The 20,472-nt window shown below is 45.5% G+C and overlaps 1 protein-coding gene across 3 annotated transcripts in view; it reads right to left on the minus strand.

The window, feature by feature from the left end:
* PLCXD1 (phosphatidylinositol specific phospholipase C X domain containing 1) overlaps positions 1-16,466 on the minus strand; it is a 32,875-nt gene extending 16,409 nt beyond the window's left edge. The window contains exons 1-3 of one of the 3 annotated variants that reach the window (XM_040336288.1): positions 16,296-16,465; positions 15,875-15,995; positions 7,388-7,518 (exon numbers count right to left, since the gene is read on the minus strand). In XM_040336288.1, the coding sequence (XP_040192222.1) occupies positions 7,388-7,499 (112 nt within the window). In that variant the 5' untranslated portion in view covers positions 7,500-7,518; positions 15,875-15,995; positions 16,296-16,465. Of the gene's footprint in view, positions 1-7,387; positions 7,519-15,874; positions 15,996-16,295 lie in introns of all 3 variants that reach the window. The other 2 variants (XM_040336287.1, XM_040336289.1) reach the window with 2 other exon arrangements.
* Positions 16,467-20,472: the final 4,006 nt, after the last annotated feature.

Consider the following 20,472-nt stretch of genomic DNA (forward strand, 5'->3'; position numbering starts at 1 on the left):
TAACAGTTTGGCTAATGGGGCTTTGCAGGGGAGATTTATCCATCTGCCCCATTAATGTGGATAGAGGAATCTATTAGAATTCATTGTTCAGCCCACAGGCTGTGGGAACAAAAGAATATAACAGTACATGGCAGGGGTGCCCAACCAGTGGCCCGGGGGCCACATGTGGCTTGCAGAACCCTCTGATGTGGCCCTCGGCCTCCTACTCTGGGATGGCAGATTGGCAATCCCAGATCACAGGTTGCCAACCCGCCATCCCAGAGCAGCAGTTTTGTGAATGAAGCCGCTGGTAGAGGAAACAACCACTGAGCCATAGACTTCTGTTATTACCTGTGGGTTTGTTGCGTTTTCAGAAAGTGCACCACACCTGCAGGATATAATAGAAGTTTACGGCAAGGTGCAGCTAACCTGCAGAAAATCCATAGGTGCGCTGCACCCGGTGTTTGGGCAAATCACAGTGCATTAGTGTGAAAGCAGCCTTAGGCCCCTTACACATGATCGGTCCGACCCAATCAGACTTAATATTCACCTCTATGGAGCAGCAGATGTAAACAGACTTGTGTTTGTTTACACCAGCCTACCTTAAAAAAAAAATAGAAAGGGATCTGCCCCCTTCTGTCTGGGCGAATCAGATTGGATCAGAGGGCCCATAGAGTAGCGTGGGCTGTGTCTGTGTACACGGACCCGTCATCCTCCCGCTCCACTCATTGTGGCCCGTGACCAGTTACCAATTCGCTTAAGTGGCCCTCGCTCTTCAAAAGGTTGGGCACCCCTGGTATATGGCCAGCTTTAGAAACATAGATAACCAGTATATTCTTCTTTGGTAACTGACAAGTATGCCTGGGGACAAGTGGCTGTAAACAGTTTAACCACTTGCCGCCCGCAGATGACAAATTGACGTCGGCAAAGTGGTTGTAGAATCCTGACTGGATGTCATATGACGACCTCAGGATTCTGAGCCGCTGCGCGCCCCCGGGGGCGCGCATCGCGGCGATCGTTGTTGCAGGGTGTCAGTCTGACACCCCGCAACACCGATCAAGGTAAAGAGTCTCTCACGGAGACTCTTTACCACGTGATCAGCCGTGTCCAATCACGGCTGATCACGATGTAAATAGGAAAATCCGGTAATCTGTCAGACGTGAGTAGAGGAGAGCCGATCAGCTGCTCCTGTGACAGGGGGGGGGTTTGTGCTGATCGATCATCAGCACAGCCCCCCCGAGGATGCCCACTGGACCACCAGGGATGCCCACTGGACCACCAGGGATGGGCAAATGGACCAGAAGTGGGGAAAAAAAAAGGATGCCACCCTAGACCACCAGGGATGAGGAGGACACACAAAATGGATGCCAATCAGTGCCGCAATGGATGCCAATCAGTGCCTACAATGGGCATCACTGATTGGCAGGCATTGTTTGGCACTGATTGGCATGCATTAGTACAACACATACAATAGTGCCCATCCATGCCACCTATCAGTGCCCATCCATGCTGCCTATCAGTGTCCATCCATGCCGCCTATCAGTGCCCATCCGTGCTGCCTATCCATGCCCGTCCCTGCTGCCTTTCCGTGCCCGTCCCTGCCGCCTATCCGTGCCCAGCCGTGCCGCCTATCTGTGCCACCTATTCGTGTCCATCCGTGCCGCCTATCCAAGCCCATCCATGCCGCCTATCCGTGCCGCCTATCAGTGCCCATCCGTGCTGCCCATCAATGTCACCACATCAGTGCCACCTCATCGGTGCCCATCAGTGCCGCCTTATCAGTGCCCGTCAGTGCAGTACCATCAGTGCCCATCAGTGAAGGAGAAAACTTACTTATTTACAATGTTTTATAACAGAAACAAAAAAAATACATTTTTTTTCTAAATTTTCGGTCAATTTTTTTTTTTTTTTGCAGAAAATAAATATCCCAGAGGTGATCAAATACCACCAAAAGAAAGCTCTATTTGTGGGTACAAAATGATAAAAATGTAGTTTGGGTACAGTGTAGCATGACCGCGCAATTGTCATTCAAAGTGCAACAGCACTGAAAGCTAAAAATTGGTCTGGGCGGGAAGGTGTATACGTGCCCTGTATGGAAGAGGTTAAAGTAGTTCATCCGCAGACATTATTAATCATAACATGCTCACTGATTGGTGATGTGACCTGGAAAACAGAGCGGTTTATCCACTACTAACCGAGCATCAATTACTATGACAAAGTACAAAAGTATATTGTCAAACTGTGCAGAATACATTTTAATAAGGAACTCAAGGGATCTAGATTGCGGCCATTGTACTGTGTGTATCCTTAGCCGTATACTCTAAATAATCAAAACCTGCACAGATTAAAAGAGCTACAAGGGAACAAATGTAGGTCATGGTCTTATATGGGGATTTGTGCAATTCGCCAGCTCCAAGTACGTTTGTAACGGATTCATTACTGTACATTATGTTCCATGTCATCTATGGAAAGAACGACCTTATTTCTGAGGTTATCTTGTTCTGTATATCTAATGGGAAAATACAAAGGTAAATGGCATGGCCTGTTCCTTTCAAATAGTATGCCAATGGCACGTATGGGCTCACTCAGTTATGGATTGCTTTTCGGTGTAAGGCCAGCAGTGTTTAAAGTCAATTTACACTTTTGCAGTCAAATTTAAAAAGAAAAAAACTCAACTTTATGTTTGTTATGTGTTCCTATTCACACAGCATACCTATTTTTTTTAATATGTCCAACCTTTTAGATGTTTCTGAGGAGAAGGTATCATGGTTGACTACAAGTATTTCTCAACTAGCTCAGTGTGATCAGTCCCAACAGCTGGGCTGGCGTTGACCGAGTCCAGTTCTCATTAACATACTGCACAATGGAGAAGCCCCCGCCAGAACACTCTGGTCAGCCATTTGCTGAGAGCGCTGAACGGTAGCCGGTTGGGAGACCTTTTTCGGTCATGACTAGTGGCAGCGGCCGATGGTATATTTTCTTGGGGGATGGCAAACAGTGCACAACTAGCCACCCCCCCTCTGCTAAGGTCACCCACGCCGTGTATCTCCTCCTCGGCATCACAACGTGTCCTCGCCATGTAGCTCCTCCTCTGCATAACAATGTGTCCTCGCCGTGTAGCTCCTCCTCTGCATCACAACGTGTCCTCGCCGTGTAGCTCCTCCTCTGCATCACAACGTGTCCTCGCCGTGTAGCTCCTCCTCTGCATAACAATGTGTCCTCGCCGTGTAGCTCCTCCTTGGCATCACAACGTGTCCTCGCCGTTTAGCTCCTCCTCTGCATCATAATGTGTCCTCGCCGTGTAGCTCCTCCTCTGCATCACAACGTGTCCTCGCCGTGTAGCTCCTCCTCTGCATCACAACGTGTCCTCGCCGTGTAGCTCCTCCTCTGCATCACAACGTGTCCTCGCCGTGTAGCTCCTCCTCTGCATCACAACGTGTCCTCGCCGTGTAGCTCCTCCTCTGCATCACAACGTGTCCTCGCCGTGTACCTCCTCCTCGGCATCACAACGTGTCCTCGCCGTGTACCTCCTCCTCGGCATCACAACGTGTCCTCGCCGTGTACCTCCTCCTCGGCATCACAATGTGTCCTCGCCGTGTAGCTCCTCCTCGGCATCACAACGTGTCCTCGCCGTGTAGCTCCTCCTCGGCATCACAACGTGTCCTCGCCGTGTAGCTCCTCCTCGGCATCACAACGTGTCCTCGCCGTGTAGCTCCTCCTCTGCATCACAATGTGTCCTCGCCGTGTAGCTCCTCCTCTGCATCACAACATGTCCTCGCCGTGTAGCTCCTCCTCTGCATCACAATGTGTCCTCGCCGTGTAGCTCCTCCTCTGCATCACAATGTGTCCCCGCCGTGTATCTCCTCCTCTGCATCACAACGTTTCCTCGCCGTGTAGCTCCTCCTCTGCATCACAACGTTTTCTCGCCGTGTAGCTCCTCCTCTGCATCACAACGTGTCCTCGCAGTGTAGCTCCTCCTCTGCATCACAATGTGTCCCCGCCGTGTATCTCCTCCTCTGCATCACAACGTTTCCTCGCCGTGTAGCTCCTCCTCTGCATCACAACGTGTCCTCGCCGTGTAGCTCCTCCTCTGCATCACAATGTGTCCCCGCCGTGTATCTCCTCCTCTGCATCACAACGTTTCCTCGCCGTGTAGCTCCTCCTCTGCATCACAACGTTTTCTCGCCGTGTAGCTCCTCCTCTGCATCACAACATGTCCTCGCCATGCATCTCCTTCTTCCTTCGCCCAATAGGGTATGTTCTCCTTTCGGCCAATCAGGAAACAAGTCACCCGATTTCCGATTGGCTGGGAGGCAGAATCAGTGTTACAATAGCGAATATTCATTTGCTATTGTAACACAACTGGATGGGCTTGGAGCGCAGTGCTCTGCACCCCAAGCCCAGCCTTTTCTGAAGCCTATTAGAGCCTCTGGCTCTAATCACGTGCTTACAAAAAAAAACAAAAAAACCCTTAATTGGAATCCATGCATTCGGCACCATGCATGTAGATTATGGGGCCGAACGCATGGACATGGAGGGCGGCCCGTGTGCCCCTTATTGTCGGGCCGCCACTGGTCACGACCCTTCGGCCATTCTGTCAAACCAGCTGCCGTACATATGGGCCGATTAGCACTTGGCGGAAGTGCGCTGACCAGCGTGTTCTGGCGGGGGACAGACACTAGAACAACAGGGGAGATCGCTGTACTAACCTCACATAGTTAGTACAGCGGCTCTCACCTGAGCTTTCATTTTTTTTTAGAAAAACTAGTAGTGGGTGCCAGGCTTTAAGAAGGGCAGTGTTCAAATCTAGTACAATTGATAGGATGCTATCTGCCTGCACAGTACAGACAGGTTTATACATTGGAAACGCAGGTTCCCAGCACCCTTCATAACAAAGAGAACTAAGTAGGATTTTTCATTGCTAGAAGTTTAACAAAAGAGCATTTAAAAAACAAAGCCAAAATGTTTCTTCTTTTTAAATTATGTGAACATGTAACAAATATAACGTACGTATTATGCAAAATTGGAAATACTCTTAGTTTATAGGCTACAAATGAACATATGTCCAAAAGTGACAATGCCCTTGATAATCTGTACTAAACAGGCAAACGGCTTTCCTGTATACAAATATCACTGCATACGTTTAGGTTCAACATAATCAGAAGTATAAAAATGCTGCTTGAGTTTGGTGGCCATGTCAAAATAAGGGTAGCTGCATGACCAAGAACTCGATCATGTCCCTCTGACAATACTAGAAAACTGTTTTTCCCCAAAAAAAAAATGCAGTTTATTTTAGTGCATGTGCGACAATTTTAACATTTGTACCCTTAAATTGAACCTGTGAGCAATCTTTGGATGTTCAAATATTGACTCATTGTTAATGAGCAACAAAGAGCTTTAAAACAAGCCCTCACTGACCTCTGAAGGCTGTTGATAATGGAAATAATCCTCAAAGTTCACAGCAGTGAAGTAATTGAAGTCATTCTCTCAGACACTTCAGCTCATCCCGCTCTGCCATCCCAGAGCATCTACTTTATGTTTATATTAGGCTCCATTCACATTTGGCATTGTGGGCAAATCGCACTGCAATCGCAAAACACATGTTCAGGTGCCATTCATTTTCAATGGCACCTAAATCCCAGTGCGGTTTTGCTGCGATAAAGCATGCAGCAATCAGTAGCGTGTTTTAAGTGCCATTGAAAACATGCAGTTTGCAATTTCAGTGCGATTTAAGGTCGTGGGCAGAATCGCAGCGACTCTGCCCAAAACGCCAAATGTAAATGGAACCTTATGTCGCGTACACACGGTCGGAATTTCCGACAAGAAAATTTTCATGTGAGCTTTTGGTCGGAAATTCTGACCGTGTAGTGGGCTCCATCAGACTTTTTCTGTTGGAATTTCCGACAACAAAAATCTGAGAGCTGGTTCTCAATTTTTCCGACAGGAAAAGTTCTTGTCGGAGATTGTCTGTATACAATTCCAACGCGCAAAAAAAACACGCATGCTCAGAATCAATTCTTCATAGTACACAATATGCCTTTTGTATAAAAGCTGGCAGAGAGGAAATTAAACAAACTTATTATTTTTGGTACATTTTATCATAGCATCATTACTGATACTATATTAACCACTTGCAGCCCGCTAATGACAGATTGACGTCGGCAAAGTGGTTGTAGAATCCTGACTGGACGTCATATGACGTCCTCAGGATTCTGAGCCGCTGCTCGCCCCCGGGGGCGCGCATCGCGGCGATCGTTGTTGCAGAGTGTCAGTCGGAGACTCTTTACCACGTGATCAGCCGTGTCCAATCACGGCTGATCACAATGTAAATAGGAAAAGCCGGTAATCGACTTTTCCTCACTCGCGTCTGTCAGACGCGAGTAGAGGAGAGCCGATCGGCTGCTCCTGTGACAGGGGGGGTTTGTGCTGATCGATTATCAGCACAGCCCCCCCCCCCTGAGGATGCCCACTGGACCACAAGGGATGCCCACTGGACCACCAGGGATGAAAAAAAAAAAAAAAAAAGGATGCCACCCTAGACCACCAGGGATGAGGAGGACACAAAAAAATGGATGCCAATCAGTGCCGCAATGGATGCCAATCAGTGCCCACAATGGGCATCACTGATTGGCAGGCATTGTTTGGCACTGATTGGCATCCATTAGTACAACACATACAATAGTGCCCATCTATGCCCATCCGTGCCACCGATCAGTGCCCATCCATGCTGCCTATCAGTGCCCATCCATGCCGCCTATCAGTGCCCATCCGTGCCGCCTATCCGTGCCCAGCCATGCCGCCTATCTGTGCCCATCTGTGCCACCTATCCGTGCCGCCTATCCAAGCCCATCCATGCCGCCTATCCGTGCCGCCTATCAGTGCCCATCAGTACCGCATATTAGTGCCCATCAATGCCACCACATCAGCGCCACCTCATCGGTGCCCATCAGTGCCGCCTTATCAGTGCCCGTCAGTGCAGTACCATCAGTGCCCATCAGTGAAGGAGAAAACATACTTATTTACAATGTTTTATAACAGAAACCAAAAAAATGTATTTTTTCGAAATTTTCGGTAATTTTTTTATTTTGTTTGCAGAAAATAAATATCCCAGAGGTGATCAAATGCCACCAAAGGAAAGCTCTATTTGTGGGTACAAAATGATAAAAATTTAGTTTGGGTACAGTGTAGCACGACCGCGCAATTGTCATTCAAAGTGCAACAGCGCTGAAAGCTAAAAATTGGTCTGGGTGGGAAAGTGTATAAGTGCCCCGTATAGAAGTGGTTAAGCATTAACATTACACAATTTTATCAGAGAAGAAAGGAACGTTATTTTAAAAAAAAAAATGCATTACAAAAATATGTATTAAAATATGTATTAAATATGTATTAAAAGGAAACAATGCAATACCTGGGATTGACAAATCGTACAGAGGTATATCCCACAACGTTTCGCATAGTTGTGACATCCATTGTTGGTTTTGTAACACCTGGGTATCAGGTTCCTGGGAACAGCTTTCCATTTTGTGATTCCAAAAAATGCTGAAAAATAAATATCCAAAAACAATTTGCTACTTGCATTATGTTTTTAATAAAACCACAGAAGATAAATTCTATATAAAATGTGGAGAGCAGAAAGAAAAAAGCTGAAAACAGCACAGAATGCTCAAGGTCTTGAAGGTCTCCCAAAATGTCTTCAGCTTACAGTGCCTTTGAAAAAGTATTCATACCCACTGACATTTTTCACATTTTGTCATGTTACAACCAAAAACATAAATGTATTTTATGTGATAGACCGACACAAAGTGGCACATAATTGTAAAGTGGAAGGAAAAATGATAAATGGTTTTCAATATTTTTACAAATAAATATGTGAAAAGTGTATTTGTATTCGGCCTCCCTCAATCGGTACTTTGTAGAACCACCTTTTACTGCAGCTACAGCTTCAAGTCTTTTTAGGGACGTCTCTACCAGCTTTGTACATCTAGAGAGTAACATTTTTGCTCAAGCTCTGTCAGATTGGATGGAGAGCGTCTGTAAACAGCAATTTTCAAGTCTTGCCACAGATTCTCAATGTGATTTAGGTCTGGACTTTGACTGGGCCATTCTAACACATGAATATGCTTTGATCTAAACAATTCCATTGTATCTCTAGCTGTGTGTTTGGGGTTGTTGTCCTGCTGGAAGGTGAACTTCCACCCAGTCTCAAGCCTTTTGCAGACTCTAAGGCCCTGTACAGACGAGCGGACAGTCCGATGAAAACGGTCCGCCGGACCGTTTTCATCGGACATGTCCGCTAGGAGATTTCGGTCTGATGGCTGTACACACCATCAAACCGAAATCCGCACGGACAGAGAACGCGGTGACGTAGACGACACCGACGTTCTCTATCGCACAAGTTCAATGCTTCCACGCATGCGTCGAATCAATTTGACGCATGCGCGGGATTTCTGTCCGCTGGTTAGACGTACTAACCAGCGGACATGTCCGCCGGACAGCTTCCCAGCGGACATGTTTCTTAGCATGCTAAGAAACATTTGTCCGCTGGAAATCTGTCCGCTAGCCTGTACACACATGATCGGATCTGTCCGCTGACACTGGTCGGCGGACCAATTTCAGCGGACATGTCCGGTCGTGTGTACGAGGCCGTACAGATTTTCTTCTAAAGCCCCGTACACACGGTCGGATTTTCGGCCAACCAACTTCAAAATCCGGCACTTTTCGTATTTGTCCGACCGTGTGTACGTTCCATCGGACCAACTTTTTTGGCTTCAATCGGACAAAAAGTTGGGTCTGTGAACGGACCAACTTTCTGTTCCGAAAAGTCCGATTGTGCAAAGTGCGACCGTGTGTACAGCAAACCATCGGACTTTTGGACAAAGTACAAATGCGCATGCTCAGAACCAATGTTAAACTCAACCAACAATAGCAGAAGTTAACCAAAGGGTGGCGGTAAAGAGCAAGTAAAACCACGTGATGTTGGGAAAGTGTTAGAAAAGTTTGCAGAAAAGTTCGAGCGTGTGTATGCTATGGGTGTGATCGGACAAATCAATTAAGACAAAAATCCAAGGGAAATTTTGTTGGATGTCCGACCGTGTGTACGAGCCTTTAGAGTGCCCTGTATTTGGCTCCATCCATCTTCCTATCAACCCTGACCAGCTTCCCTGCTGAAAAAAAGCATCCCCACAACATGATGCCGCCACCACCATCTTTCATGGTGGGGTGTTCAGGGCAATGTGCAGCTTTCGTTTTCCGCCACACATTGCGTTTTGATTTTAGGCCAAAAATTTTAATTTTGGTCTCATCCGACCATTTTTGTAAATATTTTATTATATCTTTTCATGTGACAACACTGAAGTAATGACACTTTGCTACAATGTAAAGTAGTGAGTGTACAGCTTGTATAACAGTGTAAATTTGCTGTCCCCTCAAAATAACTCAACACACGGCCATTAATGTCTAAACCGCTGGCAACAAAAGTGAGTACACCCCTAAGTGAAAATGTCCAAATTGGGCCCAAAGTGTCAATATTTTGTGTGGCCACCATTATTTTTCAGCACTGCCTAAACTAAAGTGACCAGATTTTTAAAATGAAATCAGGGGACATTTTTACTAGTAATGGCGGCAATCAGCTTCTCTCTGCCTGCCACCGCCCCCCCTCACAGCCTGTCAAGTCTCACTCTCCGGGCCCCAGCTACTACTGGGTGGGGAGCGGAGGAAGATCACACCGCCAGGGAAGGCAAGGAGATAAGCAGGCAAGCGGCTGGCCAAGACGTGAGCCAAGGCAAAAGAACAGGAGTGAGTGAGGATGAATGGGCATGCACCCAAAACTGAAGAAATATTCACTCCATTCTGACCAGCACATGATCATCAGAAAGGGGCACAGATGATGGAAAAAAATACACCCCCTAAGCTACTAGGCGCGGCGGAGCGGGGTGTGTAATTCTGATTTTTTTTTTTTTTTATTCTGCACTGACTGTCTTTGAAATTGCCCCAGCCCCTGTTCAAATCCAATCCGGGGACAAAACTGGGGACAGACTTGGTCTGGGGACAGTGTCCTCAATCCGGGGACTGTCCCCTGAAACCGGGGATGTCTGGTCACCCTAGCCTAAACCCTCTTGGGCATGGGGTTCACCAGAGCTTCACAGGTTGCCACAGGAGTTCTCTTTCACTAATCCATGATGACATGGGCTGGTGGATGTTGGAGACCTTGCGCTCCTCCACCTTCCGTTTAAGGATGTCACTCCGATGCTCAATAGGGTTTAGGTCTGAAGACATGCTTGGCCAGTCCATCACCTTTAGCCTCAGCTTCTTTAGCAAGACAGTGGTCATCTTGGAGGTGTGTTTGGGGTCTTTATCATGTTGGAATACTGCCCTGCGGCCCAGTCTCCAAAGGGGGGTCATGCTCTGCTTCAGTATGTCACAGTACATGTTGGCATTCATGGTTCCCTCGATGAACTGTAGCTCCCCAGTGCGGGCAGCACTCATGCAGACCCAGACTATGACACTCCCACCACCAATATGCTTGACGGTAGGCGAGACACACTTGTCCTTGTATTCCTCACCTGGTTGCCGCCCCACACGATTGATACCATTTGAACCAAATAAGTTTATCTTGGTCTCATCAGACCACAGGACATGGTTCCAGTAATCCTTAGTCTGCTTGTCTTCAGCTAAATGTTTGCTGGCTTTCTTGTGCATCATGTTTAGAAGAGGCTTCCTTCTGGGACGACAGCCATGCAGACCAATTTGATGCAGTGTGCGACAGATGGTCTGAGCACTGACAGGCTGACCTTCCCACCCCTTCAACCTTTGCAGCAATGCTGGCAGCACTCATACATCTATTTCCCAAAGACAACATCCTGGATATGACACTGAGCACGTGCACTCTACTTCTTTGGTCGACCATGGCAAGGCCAGTTCTGAGTAGAACCTGTCCTGTTAAACCACTGAATGGTCTTGGCCACTGTGCTGCAGCTCAGTTTCAGGATTTTGGCAATCTTCTTATAACCTAGGCCATCTTTATGTAGAGCAACAATTCTTTTTTCAGATCCTCAGAGAGTTCTTTGTCATGAATGAATGAATGAATGAAGGTGCCATGTTGAACTTCCAGTGACCAGTATGAGAAAGTGAGAGCGATAACACCAAATTTAACACACATTCTCTCCATTTACACCTGAGAACATTTAACACTAACGGGTCACATTACTCCGGGAAGGGAAAATGCCTAATTGGGCCCAAGTGGGGTGTACTCACTTTTGTTTGCTAGCGACTTAGACATTAATGGCTGTGTGTTGTTATTTTGAGGGGACAGCACATTTACATTGTTATACAAGCTGTACACTCACTACTTTACATTGTAGCAAAGTGTAATTTCTTCAGTGTTGTCACATGAAAAGATATAATAAATGATATACAAAGGGGTGTACTTACCTTTTGTGAGATACTGTATATAAAAAAAACATTATAAATACCATATATATATATATATATATATATATAATATATATACACAAATGTGTTGCCTTGCATTTATATTTTAAACTGAATGAGTTGTTTGAATGCATTATCCCGACCATACAAACTGCATTGGGGTGGAATCTGAGGGTGAGTGGCCTTCCTGGCCCCGCCGCCTCCCCTTCTCCCTGTGAACTACAGTGGCCTCAATGCTAGTGGCATTGTGGGGCGGCCCCCAATGTGCAGGCAGCGTGGGCTTCAGGGGCAGCTGTTTTGGGCCCCAAAACAGTGACTGGGCATGGGGCATTTGCTCTACGGAAAAGACGGCCCTGGCACCGCCCCTCTTAAAGTGCTGCTTGGGTCCCATAGACGGGTCCCCTGGTAGGGCTGGCCCTGGCTGCATCAGAAAAAAAAGTGCAGATGCATTATTTTGTCATTCTGGTATGTTGGCAGCTTATTCCATTTTTTTTTGTAATAGCATGTATTTTTAATACACATTTATTTAGTATATATTTTAACATGTAACATGATTCAAATTAACACCCCCATTTACTACACTCCATTGTCCTTTGGGTGTAGCTTATCTGTCCTAATGCAATGTTTTACATTGTTGCAAACTGCTATTTCTTTAGGACATAGATATCTGCAGATTTTATTTATGCATACACACAGGGCTGCTGATAGAAATTGCGGGGCCCCGTACAGACTACCTGACAGGGCCCCCAAAGTAAATAATATATTTCACTAAAAATACAATAAAATCATTATTAGCATTAGCAGACAAAAATACAACATAACTCACAGGACTCCTGCTACATCAAAAAGATAAAACAGAGTTTATAAATAAAAATGATCATGAAGATGAAAAAAAAATATATATACAGGCTGGGCACAGGGAGGGGGAATTAGTGAGGGACTACTGTCTCTTTTCCAGTAGATAAAAGCTTGGAGCAGGGAGAGGGGGAGAGACCAACTTTAAGCTGCTGGAGGAAGAGTTCTGCAATTGTCGCCCATCACTAATCCCTCCTTCCCTGTGGGCCCCCCTGTGTGCTCGGGCCCCCTACAAGAGGACCGGTGGTCCCCCCCTATCAGCAGCCCTGCATACACACATAAAGTCATTAGAAGAATTGTAATTTTCTTACTACCTGCATTAGATCTATTGGAGTATAATGTTTCTTTTTCCCATGAAAACCGACTGCCAACAGCCCCACATTTCCACCTATTTTATGCTTTTCAGTAAAAAAAAAAAAAACGTAGCCCCTGTGACAGTGACCTTACTAATGAATAATACCAAATGATTTCCGTTTAGGGTCACCGTGCAGGTTACAATTTGACCATACACACTTTGTACAATCAAATTTTTTTTTTTTACCAAGAAAAACGAGTTTATTGATCAAAAATTCGACACATACAGTCCAAAGTACCGCAATCATATCCAATATAGCAGACCCATACATGGCCATATACAGAACAGTAGTATATGTTAACAAAAAACAACATACTGGAAGGACATATAAACCGCATCCAACCCCCGCACCACCCCCTGTTGTACAATCAACTTTAGATTTTCCAAAACGATGTAATATGAGGACCTACCTAAACCATCCAATGTGTATCCAATCAGGAAGGCTCTTGCACTACATAGTTGTGTGTAGATCTGAAGGAGATTGTACAATCAGATTGTAATGTGTGTGGTGAGCTTTAGCCTGATGACACAGGGGCGATTCTGCCACTAGTGACAAATCACAAATCGCAGGATCAGTAAATAGGCTGCCCGTGTGTCCCTATGGAATCGTTCCCTCCGTAGCTACACACAGTGAGATGTCAGTTTGTTGCTGGCACAAACACTGCTGAATCTCGATCGCTATCACTGAGAATGACATCATGTGTGTGCGGATACAGACAAACGGGCAACTTCTTAGCAATCCTGCCACTACCAGTTTTGACAAATACAGTAAAACCTTGGATTGCGAGCATAATTCATACCGGAAACATGCTTGTAATCCAAAGCGAATTTCCCCATAAGACATAATGGAAACTCAAATGATTCGTTCCACAGCCATTTATTTATAAATCCTTCTGGTTGGAGGCAGGATTACAAATTGTTAGTGACAGGATTACTAGCAGCAGAGTCGCTTGTGTATCATCACCCTTAAAGTGTTTGTTACCCCAACACATCATATTTCTGATACGTGCCTGCTGTACCATGTACTTGTATGAGAAGGTATCCTGTTCTCTTTGTATTGCTTCCTTTGTGTGAAATCCCTGGTGTTCCTGCCAGTCGCTCTGCTTTCCTGTTAAAAACTGACCACACTAAGCAGGAGAACACGCCGTGATCAGTTCTCTAGCTATGCTGTGATGTCAGCCTGCTCTCCTCCAATGATCAGACTTGTCCTGACACACCCCTGCTGCACAGCCATTCACTGGGAAGATGGTGTGCTGCTGCTTCTCCTCCGCCAGCTCTTATGCAGCTGAGAACAGAGGGAACGTGATCATTTATTAAAAAAGGGGAAAAAGGTATTTATGATTTTTTTTATATCTATACACAAATGTTTTGCCTTTAATTTCTATTTTAAACTGAATGGGTTGTTTTATTTACATTCACTTTAGGATGGCCACACATGCTTCAACAAGTAATGTAATTCTTTTTCGATCCATCTCTCCAAAATGTAATAACTGATCCACAGCCCATTTGATGGATATGACATACAGGGAAATGGATCTCAATAGCTAAAAGATAAGACTTAAAGCGGAACTTCATCCAAAAAGGGGAAGTTCTGTTTCTTTTCATCCTCCTCTCCCCCCCTCCTCTTTAACCACTTCAATACTGGGCACTTTCACCCCTTCTTGGCAGGGACAATTTTCAGCTTTCAGCACTGTCACACTTTGAATGACAATTGCGCGGTCATGCTACACTGTACCGAAACTACATTTTTATCATTTTCTTCCCACAAATAGAGCTTTCTTTTGGTGGTATTTGTTCACCTCTGGAGTTTTTATTTTTTGCTAAACAAACTAAAAAATACAAAAATTTTGGAAAAAAAAACTAAATTTTTCTTAGTTTCTGTCATAAAAGTTTGTTTTCCCCCTCACTGATGGGCACTGATGAGGAGGCACTGATACGTAGAATTGATGGGCACTGATATGCAGCACTGATGGGCACCAATAGGTGGCACTGATATGCAGCACTGATAGGTGGCACTGACAGGCGGCTGTGATGGTCACTGGCAGGCGGCTGTGATTGGCACTGATAGGCAGTACTAATTGGCACAGATGGGCAGCACTGATGAGGTGTTACTGCTGGTCACTGATTGGCACTGATTGACACTGTAATGGGCACTGATTGGCATTGTGGTGGGCACTGATTGGCACAGTGGTGGGCACTGGCAGACTTTATTATTGGGGCACTGCTGGGCACTGATTGGCAGCTGATTGGCACATCTGATGGGGCTGTGCTGATAATCAATGAATTTTTATTTTTTTGAGATTTTTAGGGATAAAAAAAAAAAACGGGTGGAACTCCACTTAAAGGCCCCATTTACACCTAAGCGTACCGTTTTCAGGCAGAAAGTTGTGATTTTACCGCGATCTTGAGGCGTTTTTGCTGCGATTTTGTACAGGCCTTTTGGAGTGGAGATGTGAACCATCTCCATAGAGAATAATTGTTTTTTTCTCCTCCAGCGTTTTGTAGCTTCAGGCTTCAAGCTACAAAACGCTCAGGTGTGAAGCGCTGTGCAAACTGTTGGCTCTATATAAATCCTGTATATTAATGATAATAAAAACGTGCTGCGTTTTTGCCATGATTTTGCAGTGATTTGTGTTTTTTCATCTGCTCAACAACAAATTGAAAAAAAAAAAAAAGAAAAAGCATAAAAAATGAAAAACGCATTCAGCCTAGGTTCATGCTTGTGCGATGCAGGAACCAGCGCGATTTCAGCGCCGGTTTCCGCATCGCTTCTCTCCCGCAGGCAGTTCACACTACCCTCTGCTAACCGCTGCCAGTGTCAATACATTGTTAATGCCACCCCCAGAACAGTTCGCATATCGCAACGCGAACTGTGGATTCGTACAGGAATCGGATCGCATAGGTGAGAGCACCCGTGCAATCCGATTTTTAGTGCAGGGGGGGCTTTTGTGGGCCAGCTTCTCCAACCTGAATAAGAAGCTGGCTGAATAGGGAGCCAACTTCTGTATTGAAATAAGAAGCTGACTTCAGCTTCATGGTTGAGCCATACAGCTGTAAGGCTGAGCTGGCATTGCACAGACATTGCATGCAATCGCCCCCCCGTCCCCCGGGTGCGAATCACATGCGATGTCTGCGTTCGCACAAATGTGAACCTAGGCTCAATAACATGTGCGCAAAAATGCGCTGCAGAAACAGATCAAATATGTAAATCAAATCAAAAATGCACTGCAGAAACAATTTTTTTACAAAAAATACCGCTTTTGACGCGACCGTGCGATGATCTGATTGTTAGTACATAGCTTTCCAGAGTCGATCACGATCAGTTCATCTAAAATTATCCAAAGGGACAAACGCAAAAGATGTTCTTGTACAATACCTGATAAAAATGTCGCTTTAGCAATTCCATAGGAAATTATTAATAGGGGGGTCCCTCAAAAAAAGTCACCCTAGTTCATAGCTGGTTAAAAAGTCTTTGTGTTTTAGAAATATTCCAAAGCAATCATTACAATAGAGATATCATACATGCCAATGTGTATGTGATGCACCTTCTAGGAGAATAATATGATAAGTGCAGATAAACAATGAGATGAGTGAAGTGACAGATCAGCCTGATCCCACTTTCTAGTAGGATGCTATTACTAGGATAGGAAGTAATCCCCGGGATCGGAGTACTCACCAGCAGCGCACACTGTCTATAGGGACTCCAAGCCTTCCCTACATGCCGGATCATGTTATAGACCAGGAATTCCTCGACCACCTCTATGTATCTGGACACACAGGTACTCCGGGGACCAGCCCATCGCTACAGCCATTGGTAGATCAGCCGCTGCGATAGAGGGGGCTGGCTTTTCCCCTCCCCTAGAAACAGGAATAGTACGTTCCCTCCTTGTCTGTCATCCTAGACGAAGGACTGGAGCATTGCGTCCAGGGGGGTGGACAAAACTCACTTCCCTTAGCCTGTTCACTGTCACAGCGGCACCTACAGGTGACTTATAAAACAGCCAGAATAATAAAATGGATAAGTAAACACAATCACTGGCATCTCATATTTACGTTTTAGCATATTACAAGAAATTTAAAGAGGAAGTAAACGCTGAGTTTTACTTCCTCTTTTGCTACCTGAAAAGCCTGCAAATTAAAAGCATACTAGCCCATTATGTGACACTTACCTGCAAAAGAATCCAGCGATGTCCCCTGTGTAGGCATCGTCCATCTTCTGTCCCCTCTTCCTTCCGAGCCGCGTGACATCACTCCCGTGAATGCGCACGAGAGCCGCCAATAACGGCACAGGCTGGGGAAGAAATGGCACTTTGATTTGTTTCTTCCCCGCGCATGTACCATTAACACTTTCGGCCAACTACAAGTGCAATGACTCCTAAAAGGCGCACGTTTAGGAGATATTTCCACTACCTATAGGTAAGCCTTATTCTAGGTTTACCTATGGGTAGAAGTACTCAAAAGGGGTTTACAACCACTTTAACCACGTGACCCCCCAGGCCAATTCTGGCGTTCATCTACAAAATCTGCCTTTTTTATTTTTCATTACGGGCCAGATCCACGTACATGCGCCTATCTTTAAGCGGACGTAGCGTATCTCAGAAACGCTATGCTGCCGTAACTTAGAAAGGCGAGTACTGTATTCACAAAGAAGTTACACCTTTAGTTACGGCGGCGTAGCATATATCGGGCGGCGTAAGCCCGCCTAATTCAAAAGAGGCTGGTTGGGGGCGTGTTCTATGCTAACTAATCGTGACCCCACGTATTTGACGTTTTTACGAACGGCGCATGCGCTGTCCGTGAAAGAATCCCAGTGCGCATGCTCCAAATTACGCAGCAAATCGTCAATGCTTTAGACGTGAAGGTAACTTATGCACAGCCCTATTCGCGAACGACTTACGCAAACGACGTAAAACGTAAAAAATTTGACGGTGGCCCGACGTCCATACTTAACATTGCGTACACCTCATATAGCAGGGGTAACTTTACGCCGGAAAAAGCCTCATGTAAACGACGTAAAAAATGCGCCGGGCGGACATACGTTTGTGAATCGGCGTATCTACCTAATTTGCATATTCCTCGCGTAAATCTACGGAAGCGCCACCTAGCGGCCAGCGTAAATATGCAACTAAGATACGGCGGCGTAAGAGGCTTACGTCAGTCGGATCTTAGCAAAATTCCGGCGTATCTTGTTTTCTGAATACAGAAAAAAGATACGCCGGAGCATCCTAGAAGTTACGCGGCGTATCAATAGATACGCCAGCGTAACTTCTTTGTGGATCTGGCCCTCCATATTTACAAGCAGAGAATAGAGAATAAAATGTTTCATTTTTTTGTGTTACAGATACAGAATATTTGTGCAGCAGTTATTCAATTTTTTGTCAGCAATTGATGAGTACAGTCGCTACGTTTGATGGCACAGTGGCGGCAATTTATGGGCACAGTAGCTGCTTTGATGGGCACAGTGGCTGCAATTGATGTTTTTTTTTTCAGTTTGTTTGCGCCCCCCCAACAAACATTTTGAGCACCACCTGTCACTGCTTTGCCACACTTGTCAGTCTAATTTATTAATGTCCCCCACTTATCAGCTTCATGTATTACTGTCCCCCACTTATCAGCTTCATGTATTACTCTCACAGTAATACACAAAGCCAACAAGTGGGGGTCAGGGCGACAGTAATACATGTAGCTGACAAGTGGGGGACAGTAATATATGAAGCTGACAAGTGGAAAATGTGAAGGTGATGCAGGGGAACAACAACTGAGGGGACAATAATAAAGAAGGTGACACAAGTGGGGGACAGTAAGGAAGAGGAAGTTGACACAAGTGGGGGACAGTAATGAAGAAGAAGGTGACACAAGTGGGGAGCAGTAACAAAGAAGGTGACACTTGTGGGGGACAGTAATGAAGAAGAAGGTGAAACAATTGGGGGACAGTAATGAAGGTGACACAAGTTGGGGACAGTAATGAAGAAGGTGACAAAAGTTGGGGACAGTAATGAAGAAGGTGGCACAAGTTGGGGACAGTAATGAAGAAGGTGACACAAGTGGGGGACAGTAATGAAGAAGGTGACACAAGTGGGGGACAGTAATGAAGAAGGTGACACAAGTTGGGGACAGTAATGAAGAAGAAGGTGAAACAATTGGGGGACAGTAATGAAGGTGACACAAGTTGGGGACAGTAATGAAGAAGGTGACAAAAGTTGGGGACAGTAATGAAGAAGGTGGCACAAGTTGGGGACAGTAATGAAGAAGGTGACACAAGTGGGGGACAGTAATGAAGAAGGTGACACAAGTGGGGGACAGTAATGAAGAAGGTGACACAAGTTGGGGACAGTAATGAAGAAGGTGACACAAGTGGGGGACAGTAATGAAGAAGAAGAAGGTGACACACGTGGGGGACAGTAATGAGGAAGAAGGTGACAAAAGTTGGGAACAGTAATAAAGAAGGTGAAACAAGTGGGGGGGAGTAATGAAGAAGAAGAAGAAGGTGACACACGTGGGGGACAGTAATGAGGAAGAAGGTGACAAAAGTTGGGGTCAGTAATGAAGAAAAAGAAGGTGACACACGTGGGGGGCAGTAATGAAGAAGAAGGTGAAACAATTGGGGGACAGTAATAAAGAAGGTGACACAAGTTGGGGACAGTAATGAAGAAGAAGGTGACACAAGTTGGGGACAGTAATGAAGAAGAAGGTGACACAAGTTGGGGACAGTAATGAAGGAGAAAGTGACACAAGCAGGGGACAGTAAAGAAGCTGACAAGTGAGGGGATATGAAGGTAACACGGGGGGACAACTGAGAGAACAGTAATGAAGGTGACACAGGGAACAGAGGGGACGCTAATAAAGGTGACACACAGGGAACTGAGAGGACATTAATGAAGGAGACAGAGAGACCTGAGGGGACACTAAACAGGGTGAATTTGATGAGTACAAAGTACGCCGCTGTCACTAAGTGACTTTATTTTAAAAAAAAAATCTAAAATGTTTATTTTAGGGGGGCTGGCGTGGGTGCGGGGGGGGGGGGGGCGGTTGTCCCTGAATGGCAGTTTGGAAATGTGGTCACCTTTTTCACAGCAGGAACGCAGTTCCCTTTGCAGGACTAGAGCAGCCGAGCCGCCCGAGCCAATCCTTCACTAAGCGGCGATGCCCAGCTCGAGTCACTGTCAGGGGCAGGCGAACCTTAGTAATCCTTTATGTTACTGGCCGCTTCCTGTATATGGATTCATCGGGTAGTGTGCGGGTATTCCGTCACTTCCTCGATGCCGCAATGTCTCCTGGGAGCTATTGTCATTGTTCCCAGGAGACATTGCGGAGGTCTGCCACGAGTTATCGCGGGATTTAGAAAGAACTTGCTTTCGCAAGTATACCCGCACACTACCCGATGAATCCATATACAGGAAGCGGCCAGTAACATAAAGGATTACTGGTAAGCGGCTTGCGATCACTGGTGGTGGATTCACTTTTGGATAATTTATCCCACGGATAATCGCATGGTTTCAATCTGCACGGGTGTTTCCAACAGTCATATTATGGACTTCCTTTTTTCTTTGGACTATTTACAATAACAATTGTTTATGTCACAATTTCCGTTTCTAGTGTAAAATCACTTATTACTAATTCTGGTGAAAGACCGATAATTGTGATACACTGTTACTGTTATTTATTTGTTTATTTTTTTCACTTATAGATTTGGGCATCCAGGGATCTGGAGCTTAATTGTTTAGTATATAGTCACCTAACCCCTAAAGGCCACTGCTCTTTGGCCTGTATTTTTGATATACACTTGGGTATACGTCTATTGTACTTTTCATAATATCACAAGATCTGTACATTTATGTGTACATTTCTGGTTT

The sequence above is a fragment of the Rana temporaria genome, chromosome 2 (genome assembly GCF_905171775.1).
Source record: "Rana temporaria chromosome 2, aRanTem1.1, whole genome shotgun sequence".
Taxonomy (NCBI): domain Eukaryota; kingdom Metazoa; phylum Chordata; class Amphibia; order Anura; family Ranidae; genus Rana; species Rana temporaria.